Source organism: Petaurus breviceps, unplaced genomic scaffold, assembly GCF_028583685.1.
Source record: "Petaurus breviceps papuanus isolate PSGF00001 unplaced genomic scaffold, PetGlider_PUasm1.0 202446, whole genome shotgun sequence".
In the NCBI taxonomy this organism is placed as follows: Eukaryota; Metazoa; Chordata; class Mammalia; order Diprotodontia; family Petauridae; genus Petaurus; species Petaurus breviceps.
The window spans coordinates 1,887-14,685 of record NW_027185844.1 but is presented as its reverse complement, the minus strand read 5'-3'; the positions used below and the strand labels follow the sequence as shown (position 1 = coordinate 14,685).

At 37.5% G+C, this 12,799-nt stretch overlaps 1 protein-coding gene across 1 annotated transcript; it reads right to left on the bottom strand.

Annotated features, from left to right (window-relative positions):
* Positions 1 to 772: 772 nt before the first annotated feature.
* LOC138164731 (brefeldin A-inhibited guanine nucleotide-exchange protein 1-like) lies at positions 773 to 12,509 on the bottom strand. Its single transcript, XM_069092702.1, has 3 exons — positions 12,334 to 12,509; positions 11,085 to 11,218; positions 773 to 1,433 (listed from the first exon to the last, which is right to left on the bottom strand). The coding sequence occupies exons 1-3, from the start codon at positions 12,505 to 12,507 to the stop codon at positions 1,100 to 1,102; spliced, it is 642 nt and encodes a 213-aa protein (XP_068948803.1). The 5' UTR covers positions 12,508 to 12,509; the 3' UTR covers positions 773 to 1,099.
* Between the last annotated feature and the right edge of the window lie 290 nt (positions 12,510 to 12,799).

The window sequence follows — 12,799 nt, the reverse complement described above, 5'->3', positions numbered from 1 at the left end:
ATATGGTCATTCAGTGGAATAGAGGCCTTTCAAGCATTTCTGATGAAAAAAAATCAGAGTTTAATAGAAAATTTGATATTCAGATACAAGAAGCAAGAGAAGCATGAGAAGGTAAACAGGGAAAAGAAATCATAAGGAACTTATCAAAGTTTAACTATTAACATTCCTACATGGCAAAACAATAATTGTAACTGATGAAACTTTTCTCAGTATGAAAATAGTTGAAGGGAATAGAAATATATATGTGAATGTGTGTATATATGTTTACAGGTATACATAGATAGAGGGCACAGGACCAATTTAATAGGAAGAGATGATACTTAAAAGGTGAAATTAAGGGGTGAGAGAGGAATATAAAGAGAGGAGATAGGGAGAGATAGAATGGGGCAAACTATCTCATATAGAAGAAGCAAGGGAAAATGGTTACAATGAAGGGGAAGAATAGGAAGGGAAAAGGGAATGGGTCAACCTTATTCCCACTGAATTTGGCTTGAGGAGGGAATGAAATACACACTAAATAGGGTATGTCACCCTACAGGATAATGGGGGGAAGGGAATGAGAGAGGGGATGATGGAAGGGAGGGCAAGCTGGGGGGAGGGAAGTTGGAAGCACCCACTTTTGAAAAGGTATGGGATCAAAGTAGAGAATGGAACGGGTAGGAGGTGGGATAGGAGGGAGGGAAATATAGTCAGTCTTTTACAATAGATCTACTGTGTTAATGTTTTGCATTAGCTACACATGTACAACCTATACAGAACTGCTTATCTTCCCAGTAAGGGTGGGTGACAAGGGAGGAAGGGAATGAATCTGCAACTCAAAGTTTTAAAATCAAATGTTTAAATATATATATATATATATATACTATTATTAAAACTATTTTACATGTAATTGGGAAATAAGATATACAGGCACTGGGGCATAGAGATCCACCATAACCTACTGGAAAAGTCAAAAGGGGTATGGGAGAAAATATGGGATAGAGAAGATTGGAGGAGGGGATATCCTGTGGGACTGCTATTTTGGGGCGGTGGGTAGATGAAAAAAAACAGGGAGAAAATTTGTAACTCAAAATCTGGTGGAAATGATGTAAATCAGAAGTTAATAAAGCATTTGAAAAATGAAAAACAACAAAAAAAGATGCAGCATGTATATGTCAGCAAACATTAAGTTTAACCAAGATTTATCTGTGAAGCATACCTCAATCTGCATCTTCAGATGTGTTTTGAAGTTTGACAACAAGGTAAGAAATATAGAAAGAGAAAGTTCAAAAACCTCTGGGACAGATGACACTCCATTTTTAGAGAGTGCAACACAAAGATACTGCTTAATAGCATTAATGAACATCTCATTGGTCCTGAAAACAGGTCCTGCATTCTGTAGAATGGACAGAAGCAACTGCAATGAAAGGATCTTGGATCGCAATTCGTGAGACCTGAAATGTAAAGCAAAAAAAAAAAAAAAAAATAGGTGACAAAACTGATCACAATTCTCTTGCAACGACTGCTGAACTTGAATGTTTTCTTCTATAGAAATTTCCTGGTTCTACCCAATTATACAAATTTTCAAAATAGAGAAAAACAAACACGAATATTAAGTGTTATTCTATCTAAAAAGAAATGGATTTAAAGACGCATATACTTCCAAGTCAGTTCTGAAAACACATGATAAAAACAAATCGCTTTATGAAAATGATTTTGAATTTCTCAAGTTGAAGGTGATATATTACACAAAACAGTTTTAATATTAGTTTCTCTATAGAAGATATTAATTAATAAGCCACTATCTTCATACTCATTGATCTCTGCAGTAAAAATTTTACACTTCTTGATACTCGTTATTCCTTTTTCTTTAAATTTATCCATCTTTTATCTACATTGGCTCCTATTCTAGATCCTTTAAGACAGGTGAGGGCTATGTCCTTGGGCGGCTTCTTTTTCATCAATCTCTCCTCTCTTCACTGTCACTGATTTCAAGCTGGAAGGACCCTGGAGGGACACTTAGGATATATCTTCTTTTTGAGATGCAGAAATTAAGGCCCCAAAAGGTCAAGTGATTGAAATAATTACCTACAGGCAGATGACTCACAAATCTGTACCTTTTGTCTTGATCTCTCTTCTATACTACAGACCTTTATCTCCAAATGCTTATAAGTTGTCCCTTCGTAGATGTCTAATCAGTCAGGCAGACTCAAAAGACCATCTTTCAAACTAAATATCATCTCTCCGCTGCATAGCTATTAATCGACTCCATCTTCCATGTTTGAGAGAAACCTTGGCGTTGTCCCTGAGCTTTCTGCTCCTTTCCCTCATATAAAATTTCCAAGACCTGTAGGTTCTCTGTTCACAATAATTCTCATATACATAACTGGGAGTTACTCCATTCATCTGGGCCCCACTTTCCTCATTTATGAAATATTTTAACTTATGTTTCTATTATCCTAACCTCTCTATTCCTACTGTCATTGCCTAACTACAGGTGCTTATTGCCACCCACCTACATTACTGGAGAAGGTGCACAGCTAAGTTTACTAGCCTCTATTCTTTCCAATATCCAATCTAACCATGATACTAATGGAAGACACATCATCGTTATACACTCATAGATCTATTTGTGTCTTATGTGACTCTTTAAGAAAAGTGTAAACACCTTAACCTAACAATAAAGGTCCATCACAGTCTAGCATCTATCTTTTCACTTTTATATGAAACAACTTCCTTCTATGTAATTTATAATCCAACCAAAAAAGACTTGTTCGCCATTTACCATACATCTCCTGCTACTATGTCTTTTTGGGTACTCTTTCCTATGCCTTATGTTCATACCTTTCACTTCTTTGATTAATTCCTTATTCCCATTCTTTAAAATATACCTCAAATGACATCTCTTTTAAGAAACTTTCTTTGGTCCTCCAGGTCTAAATGAGAAGTCTGCCCACAGACCTTGCAAAAAATATTATTTTGGTCATACCATATATTATATTATTGATGTGTTTTTATGTTTACAATCTCAACTCCTAACATTTATCCAGCACCTTCTATAAAGCAAATCTCTGTCTTGGGTAGTTCAGATACAAATACAAACATAGGACAGTCCCAGGCCTGAAGGACATAGACAACTGTACAACAACACACACACACACACACACACACACACACACACACACACAGAGTAATTTTATACAACAAAAACCACTGACAATTGGGAAGATCAGAAAAGGCTTTCTAAAGGAAGGGTCACCTGAAACAAACAATGATAAAGATGTATAAAGGCAGTAGTATAGAATATATATAATCCAGAGTAAGATCTATAAAGGAATGAGAGGTGACATGACAAGAGGGCAAAGGCAAATGAACAGCTAAGCTGGCCCGCAGATGTATAATCCAGTCAACTAGACTGACTATACGCTCATCTTTGTAATAGTAGTAGCTGACAATTATATATCACTTTAAAGTTTTTGCTCCAAATACATTATCTCATTTGACAATGCCCTGAAGTAGTGCTTCAGGTTGATGCCTATTTTACAGATTAAAATACTGAGACTCTTAAGAGGTTAAGGAACATGTCTAATGTTACACAGAGACTAGTTTCCATGGAAGAATTCCAATCCAAGGTTTCCTGACTCTGAGTCTAGGGCTAGCACTATTCCATTATGCCATGCAGCCCCCAAGAGATTATATAACTAAATTTTTTAAATTATCAAGCATCTTTTTATCATTCTGCAACTCACTCTACCAAACCTTCCTCTCAGGAGCCAAAAAAACTCCCAAGCAAAACAAAACACACATCCCAAAATATAGCTCTCAATACATAAACTGTATAGTACAGCAAAACAAATTCCTGCATTAGCTGTGTTTGAAAATTTAGTTCTCTCTGCAATTCAAGTCCATTATCTCTCTATTAGGACACAAGTGTCATGTTTTATTTTCATTCTTTTGGACTCATGATTTATCACTGAGTTGATAGGAGTTCAAAGGCCCTTGAAAGTTGTTTTTCTTTAGCATGTTGTTACTATGGCATAGACTGTTCTCTTAATTTTGCTTACTTTTCTCTGTAGTGGTTCATACAGATCTTCTCAGGTTCCTCTAAAATTGTCCATTTCAGTATTTATTATGGTACAATTAACATTCTATTACATCCATATGTGACAATTTATTTAGCTATTCCTCAATAGGAGGACATCCTGTACGTTTTCAATTTTTGGCTACCACAAAAAGAGCTACTATAAATATTTTTGCATATAAAAATTCTCTTTCTTGGATTTCTTTAGGGGTACGTTCTTTGTGATAGTATGGCTAAGCCAACAGGTCTGAATAGTCTGGAGATAGTTTCAAATTGGCTGGACCACAACCCCTCCAACATTCATCATTTTCTTCTTTTGCTATCTTTGCCGTGATGACAAGTACTAGCTGAAACCTCAAAGTCATTTTAATTTGCATTTCCCCAATTGTTGGTGATTTAAACCACTTTCTTCAAACAACTGTTGATAATTTGGATATCTCCATGAGAAAACTATCTCTTCATAGCCTCTTACCATTTGTATACTGAGGAATGACTCTTAGCATTATAAATTTGAATCAGTCCCTCAGATATATAAAATGTAAAATTTTTATTAGGGAAATATGTTGCAAAGATTTTTTTCCTAGTTATCTGCATTCTTTCTTATTTTTACTACTTTAGATTTGTGTGTTAAAAAAATATTTTTAGGGGCCAGCTAGGTGACACAGTGAATAGAGCACCAGCCCTGGAGTCAGGAGCACCTGAGTTCAAATCTGGCCTCAGACACTTAACACTTACTAGCTGTGTGACCTTGGGCAAGTCACTTAACCCTAATTGTCCTGCCTTCCCCCCTCCAAAAAGAAAAAAAAAACAAAAAAAAATATTTTAAATTCAATATAATCAAAATTGTTCAGTTTACCTCTTATGAACCTTTCTATCATGTGGTTATCACTCTTCTATTTTATTTACAATATAATTTTATACACACACACACATACACAGAATATCCACTTGGAGCTTATCATTGCATATGGTGTGAGGTATTTATCTAAATCTAATTTCTTCTAGACTCCTGTCCCAGTTTTCCCATAGTTTATTTCAGTGAGTGCCTTCCCTCAGTAAGTAGGATCCTTTCAACACACTGTAATTTTGAAGAGGATTTCTGGTGTTACGTAAACTCTGTACCACCTCTAAACCCTAGAGTAGAGGTATCAAAGTTGTGGTCCATGTGTGGCCTGAAGCAGAATAAAATGTAACTGGGAAATACTTAGACTAAAAACACAATAAAACATAGATAATGTTAAGATGTGGTTTTCTAAGTCAATATATGGCCAGGAGAAAGTATATATGTATGGTTTAATGGGAGCTAGTTCCTGTTTCTGTTGAGTTTAACACCACTGCCCTACAGCATAGTACTCAGAACACCAGGGGTGACTAATAATTGTTAAAACTAATTAAAAGCTTTTAGTTAGGGGCAGCTAGGTGGCGCAGTAAGAAAGCGCCGGCCCTGGAGTCAGGAGGACCCAAGTTCGGTTCTGGCCTCAGACACTTAACACCCACACAAAAACCTTGGGCAAGTTACTTAACCCCAAACACCCTCCAAAAAGGCAAAAAAAAAAAAAAAGCTTTTAGTTATTCTACAAATCCACTAGGTTAACTGCCAAATCACAATACATTGACAACTATTTCTAATTTATTCGATGTTTTTCTCTTTAATTTTAAATAAAGTCAGCCATAGAGACTTTTAGAGTATCAGAAACATTATTTTTGTCTCCAAATGCCTTGTATTATTTTACATATACATAGGCATACACATGCATACTCGTACATATTTTGAACCTTGGGAAGTTGCCTTTGCTTGGCTTAGCATTACAATATGCCACAAGACAAAGAAAATCTCACATAAGTCTGCTTTCTCTCTCTCTATCTATATTTTACACATGGTCTCAAAGGTGAATTTTAATTTGGAACCCAAGTACCATTATAAAAGAGTTCCAATATGCTGAAATGGTTTAGACGGGATAATGTTAATTTGAAAATTAACACATCTGTAGTTATTTCAAATCTTTCCCTCTTTTCTCAGACCTCCTTGTAATAACAAAATTTATATCATACCTACTCTATGCCATGCCCTGTGTCTCATCCCTACTGTTGTGAAAGTACATCACTGTCCTTGTCAGCAATGCTTCCCTGCTAAAGTACACAAGCAGTTGCTTCAAAATGAGACATGATACTTTTTTCCCCAGAGAATAACAGTAGAATTTAAAATCACTTTTTATAACAAAGCTTGGTAGTATTTATTCTTTTATGTAAATTTTTTAAAAACAAAGCTTAATATAATAACTGGTTGTGGTCCTTTCTTTAAGAGGACCAAAATGACATCACTATGTTGGGTCAATGTACAGTGTGTCTTACTGGCTGATCAGACCATTACGAGCTTGGAAGGCTCTACCACAGGTGGGGTACAACTAGTCCACATGAACACATGGAGTGGAGATGTCTCTAAATTTGTGCACTTAACATTTCTTTTGAGTTATTTCAATTGTGCTCTGCTCACAGAGCACAGTGCCTTCTTTGATGTAAACACACCATGTTAGATAGTCAGGTGCCAGAATCTCCCATGTCTCACAGTCAATACCAGAGCTCTTCAGAGAGACCTTGGGAATGTCCTTTTATCTCTTCTTCTGGCCTCCATTTGAGTGCTTGCTTTGTTTGAGTTCTCCAGAAAACACTTTCAGACAAACTGGGTTTGACATTCAAACAATATGGGCAGCCCAACAGAGCTGTGTTCTCTGAAGTGGAATTTGAATACTTGGCTGCTCAGCTCAAGAAAGCACCTCAGTGTCCAGTACCTTATCCTGCCAGGTGATCTTCAGAATCTTCCCTAAGACAATTCAAATGGAAGTGATTCAGTTTCCTGGCATGGTGCTGGTAGACTGCCCGGGTTTCACAGGCATACAATGAGGTCAGCACAACAGCTCTGTAGACCCTTCAATTTGATAGGCAGCCTAATACCTGTTCTCTCCCAAACTTTCCTTCTGAGCCTCTCAAACACACAACTAGCTCTAGTAATGCATGGGTCAACTCTTGTCATCTGTCCCTGGAAAGTATACTGACCAGGCAAGTGAACTTATCCACAACATTCAAAATTTCTCCAGTTTCCATAACTGGTGGTTCCATGTATAGATGGTGTGGTGCTGACTGGTGGAGAACCTGTTTTCTTGGTGGTAATTGTTAGGCCAAAATTAGCACAAGCAGCAAAGAACTGATCCATACTCTGTTTATCTCAGCCTCAGGGGCTCCACTGAGTGCATAATCATCTACCAACAAAAAGTCATGCACCAACTCTCCCTCTACTTTAGTCTTGGTTTCCAGCCTTTTCAAGTTAAATAATTTATTGTCAATGCAACAGCTGACCTAGATGCCATTTTCACTCTCATTGAAGGTATCTGACAACATCACTGAAAACATCATGCTTAAAAGCAAGGGAACAAGCACATAACCCTGCTTTACTCTGTTGGTGACTGGGAAAGTGCAAGAACATCGTCCTTTATCCAGAACCTGTGCAAACAGGTCACCATGAAAGTAGCATATGATACTGATGTCCTTCTCTGGGCAACTAAATTTTGCCATGATTTTCCACAAGCCCTCATGACTGATAGTATCAAAGGCCTTGGTCACATAGATGAACATTAAGTACACACCTCTGTTTGCTTCCTGATTTCAAGTTCAACACTCTATCCACTGTGCCACTACGCTGCTTCAGTTAGATAATAATGAATTCAAGATACCTACAAAGCATACAGATAAAGATGCATGCTGGTGAATTGGTGATAAGTACGAAAGGTAAGGACAGAGATGAAATGGGGGTATATAAATTTGGGAATCATCTGCACATAGAGAGAGTAAAAAAAAAAAAAGGCCAAGGACAGAGCCCTGGGAAACACTCAGGCCAAATATAAATAATGATACAGTAGGACAGACAAGTAGGAAAAGATGTATGACAGAGCATTTATTAAAAAAAAAAAAAAAACAACAACAAAACCAGGAAGATGAGATAGCCAGAAAGAAGGGAGAAAGAATTCCCTCTTCTCTCTTATTTCTCACATCATTCATATGCCTTTTGCTATTATCTCTTTCTTCACCTTCACATGACATGAAGAGATAGCCTTTCTCCTTGCCAAGGCAAATTCCTTGCACAACCAATCCCATTCCATCCAACTTCTCCAGCAAACTGTTACCTCTATTATACCCACTCTCTCCCTACAATCACTCCTTGTCTACTGGTTGCTTCCCTACTGCCCACAAATATGACCATGTGTCCCCCATATACTCAAAAAACCCTCATTTGATCCATCTATCCACTCTAGCTATCATCCTATATCTTTCCTCCCTCCCTTTTGTGGATAAACTCCTTGAGAAAGTCATCTATGATGAGTGCTTTTACTTCCTTTCTTCTCATTCTCTTAACTCTCTGAAGTCTAGCTTCTGACTCTCATCATTCAACCAAAACTACTCCTCCAGGGTTAGTAATGATTTCTTAATTGCCAAATCTAAAGGCCTTTTTTCCATCTTTATCCTTCTTTGACCTCTTAGTCTTTAACACTGTCAATCACCCTATTCTCCTTGATACTTTTCAGGTTTTCATGACAGTTCTCTCTTGGTTCTCTTTCTACATGTCTGACTATTCCTTCTCAGTTTCCTTTGTTGGATTTTTATCCATGTTGTTCCTGCTAAAAGTATTAGGCAATCCCCAAAGCTCTATCCTGGATCCTCTTCTGTTCTCCCTCTGTATTACTTCACTTGGTGACTTCATCGATGCCCATATTTATCATTTTTATGCAGATGACTCTCAGATCTACTTAACCAGCCCTAACCTCTCTCCTGATTTCTAGTCTTGTATCTCCAACTGCCTTTTAGACAGTTCAAACTAGATGTCCTAAAGAAATCTTAAACTAAACATTTCTAGAAGTGACCTCTTTATATTTTCCCCCAAACCTTCCCCTTCTCTTAACTTTCTTGTTACTGTCAAGCATACCATCCTCCCAGTCACCTAGGTTCACAATCTAACTGTCATCCTTGACTCCACTGCAACCATCCTGGTGCAGGCATTTATCACCTCACACCTGGACTATTAGAATAACCTGTTGGCTGATTTCCCTAACTCTCCTCTCTACTCCAGGGTTGGGGAACCTTCGGCCTAAAGGTCACAAAGTGGTCTTCTAGGTTCTTGGGTGTGGTCTTTTGACTAAGTCCAAGTTTTACAGAACAAATCCTTTTATTAAGGTGATTTGTTCTATCAGGTTTGGATTTAGCTGAAGGGCTGCACTTGAGTGCCTAGAGGGCCACATGTGGTCTTGAGGTTGAAGGTTCCCCAACCCCATCCTACTCTAATCCATTGTCCACTCAGCAGTCAAACTGATCTTCCTAAAATCCAAGTCTGATCATTCCAACCAACTCTTGGTGGCTCCCTATTGCATCCAGGATCAAATGCAAAATCCTTTGTTTGGATTTCAAAGCCCTTCACAACCTCTTTTCTACTTTTCAAGTTTTATTACACCTTACTCCTCTCCACAGATTTTGCAATCCAGTATGGACTGGATGGTGTTCTTGATGTTCTTCACAATCTATCTTCTAACTGAGCATTTTCACTGGCTATGCTCCATGACTGAAACAGAGGCCCTTCATCTTTATCTCAGCCTCCTAGATGCAATTTCATTCAGGAATAAAAACCCAACTGAAGAGGGCTAAGAAGTGAATGGGATATAAGGACAGAGTTTTTTCGGGGAATTTGGCAGTGGAATGGATGAGAGATGAAGGGCAAATTGCTTGAGGCCAGAGTCAAGTGACTTTAATAACTGAGAGATGGCATGTTTGTAGACAGCAAGGAGGAGTCAGTGGATAGAGAATGATCAAAAATTAGAGAGACAAAATGGTGAAATGGATGGTATCAATTCCTGGATGCAGTGGAACAAAATGAGATTAAGGGTACACATCTCTACTCAAGGACTGCCCTTTGCAAGGAGAACTACCTCTTCCTAGAGTTGGTAGCAAAGGAGGAAAAAATGGGAATGACATTGAGAAGATCTGAAGTAGGAGGTGATGAAAGCTGGCATCAGCTTTCTCTCAGTAATTCATGAAGTAAAGCCCACCACTGGGCAGGCGTGGAGGAGGTGCCAGAGGTGGGGCTTGAGGAGAAAATGTTTGGAACAGATGGTGTGACAAATCAAGTAGGGATTCGGAAGATCAAAATGAATGCATGCAGCAATGATGACCCAAGTGAGATTATCTAATTCAAATAAATCTGTGGTGAATCCAGTTAACATGGTTAGGTGATTTTTTTCTAGCATTGTAGAGCAGAAGAGGAAGACAGGTGGATGGGTCTGGGTTTAGGAAAGGTTAAGCAGTAATAAATAGGACAAGGGATCAAAGGATTAGTGGGTTATGGAATCAAAAATTTAGAGCTAGAGGAGACCTTAGAAGTCATTTTCAGTAGAAAAAAATGCTAGATGGAGTCAGAGGACCTGGATTCACAACCCTGCTCTTCTACTTAATTGACAATATAACACTAGGTCAATCATTTAACTTCAGCTTCCTGTCTGTAAAATGAGGAGGTGGAACTGACTTCAAGTGCCTTGCAGATCTAAATTTGTATCTTACAATAGTATAATGTGGTGCAGCCCCCTCATTTTTTATAGGTGAAGAAGAAACTGAGGCCTAGAGTATTTAAGTGACTTGCTCAAGGTTACACAGAAAGCAGATGGCAAGGCAGGGTTTCAAAATAAGGACCTCTTCTAATTCAGGTCTCTTCTCAAATATCACAGCAGGCAGAGGGCAACGACTGGGTAAATACAGCAGTAGTACTTATACTTGAGTTTTTGGAATCTAATCTTATTTTCTGAAGCTTACTTTCCCTACCCAATTCTCCCCAGGGGGTAGAAAGCTGGGTTTGCTGAGACTTTTTTTCCCTCTAATTTAACTGGGCCCCAATGAGAACAAAATTAAATCTAGCAGTTTAACTAGTCTAAATAAATTTAAAATTGAAGAAAACAACATTATTAAATCAGGAAAACAGGTAATGACTCACTTTGGGTCTGGCGGTCCATCTGACAGTGGTTTCATCGACAATTTACATAATGACCTGAATACTAGAAAGGCATCCTTTTGTAAAATGTGGGAAAACTTAGCACCAGGTGAAGGTCCTGAAGAATTTCCAGATTCCTATATATGGTAACATATCATTAAAATACAGACAATTACAATGCAAAATCATCTTTTAAAGGCTAGTGAGATGTGACTTCATCCCCAATATAAAGAAAATACTGTGCTACCAGAATATTCTTTTTTAACATTTTAAGGTTTTTCCCCCCTCCACACTAAATAACTACAGCCACTGAATTCCCCTTTGATAAGATTCTCTTCCAAGTCATTAAAGAAAATCTTTGGGAAGGCTAGGTGGCACAGTGAATGGAGCACCGGCCCTGGAGTCAGGCGGTCCTGAGTTCAAATCTGGCTTCAGACGCTTGACACACTCACTAGCTGTATGACTTTGGGCAAGTCACTTAACCCCAATCACCCTCGGGGGAAAAAAAAAGAAAATCTTCAAGTCTACTCACTTGCCCTCATCATTTAACAAACCCCAGGCAGGTTATTACATTCATTCCCAGAACTTATATTGTATTTTAGGCTGTTCGCATTATTCCAATTTTTACCTACTCTTGAGCAAGTGTGAGACTAGCAGCTGGGAATAATCATTTCTTCCTTGATGAATTTATTAGCTGATTTCTGGGTAAAATTCTTTAAGGGGGTAGTGAATAAAGGATTAAGAGGGCCTTTCACCAGTATATAATGAAAATAAGTCTGCTTGGAGGTAGGAAGTTTTAGACTAGACTAAATCATTAAGGACCCTTCTAGTGCTATGGGTTTGTCTAAGAATCTGTGATGAAGCACTTTTCCCAGACACTTTATATGTTATAATTTATAATATTTGACAAATTAGTTGATAACACATTACAGAAGCTAATGGGTCAAATTTATACTAAATAGCAAAAACTTTTATATTAATAAAGATTAATAAAATAAATTTTAAAACATTTATTATATTAAATGGCAAAAATTCCTCAAATGACATATCAGGCATCATTTAATTAAATTCAACAAATATATGTTAAGTCCCTACAATGTCCAAGAGGCTATGCTAGGAATTAGGGGGAAAAAAACGAAGCAGCCCCTTGCCAGTGAGAAAGTTAAAGAGTCTATTAAAGATATTTCTTATAGGCATCATTCAACATCAGAACTGTGAGACCAATAGCTCAATGTGATTCTTCATTTTATACCTGAGTATCATTGGAAGAGACAGACAATCTGTCATCAGGTAAGGATGGTGTATATGCAACAGAAATTGGAGTCCCTGGAATCCCATTTGCTTGGATATTTTCACTATCACTACCGTCCTCCAAAGTTCCAATGGTGCCATCTGCACTTGTATTTTCAGCAGTCCCTTCTCCCATATCTAAAAAATTAAAATGAATAAAAATGTATAAAATACATTGAACTTGAAAACTGTTTGAAGAATAGAATTTTTAAAAGTAGCACATTCTTAAAGAAACAGCAGGAAAGCAATATTAAATAAATGATAGTTACTGTCCAATCCAAAAGGTTCTGTAATAGATTATGATTATTAGGGAAAAAAATTGGAAAAAAAAGATTATCTTTCACCACTATTTTAACTTGCTCTAGAAATTAATATTACTTTACTGATAAATGGTCTTAGAAAGCTAATCAGCTTTTGGAAGGAAATAC

Coding starts and splice junctions, on each gene's coding strand:
- LOC138164731 (XM_069092702.1), bottom strand. CDS start 12,507: ATGGGAGAAGGGACTGCTGAAAATACAAGTGCAGATGGCACCATTGGA. Junction 11,219..12,333: donor TCTCTTCCAATGATACTCAG/GTATAAAATGAA, acceptor TACCATATATAG/GAATCTGGAAATTCTTCAGG. Junction 1,434..11,084: donor GATGGACCGCCAGACCCAAA/GTGAGTCATTAC, acceptor TTTACATTTCAG/GTCTCACGAATTGCGATCCA.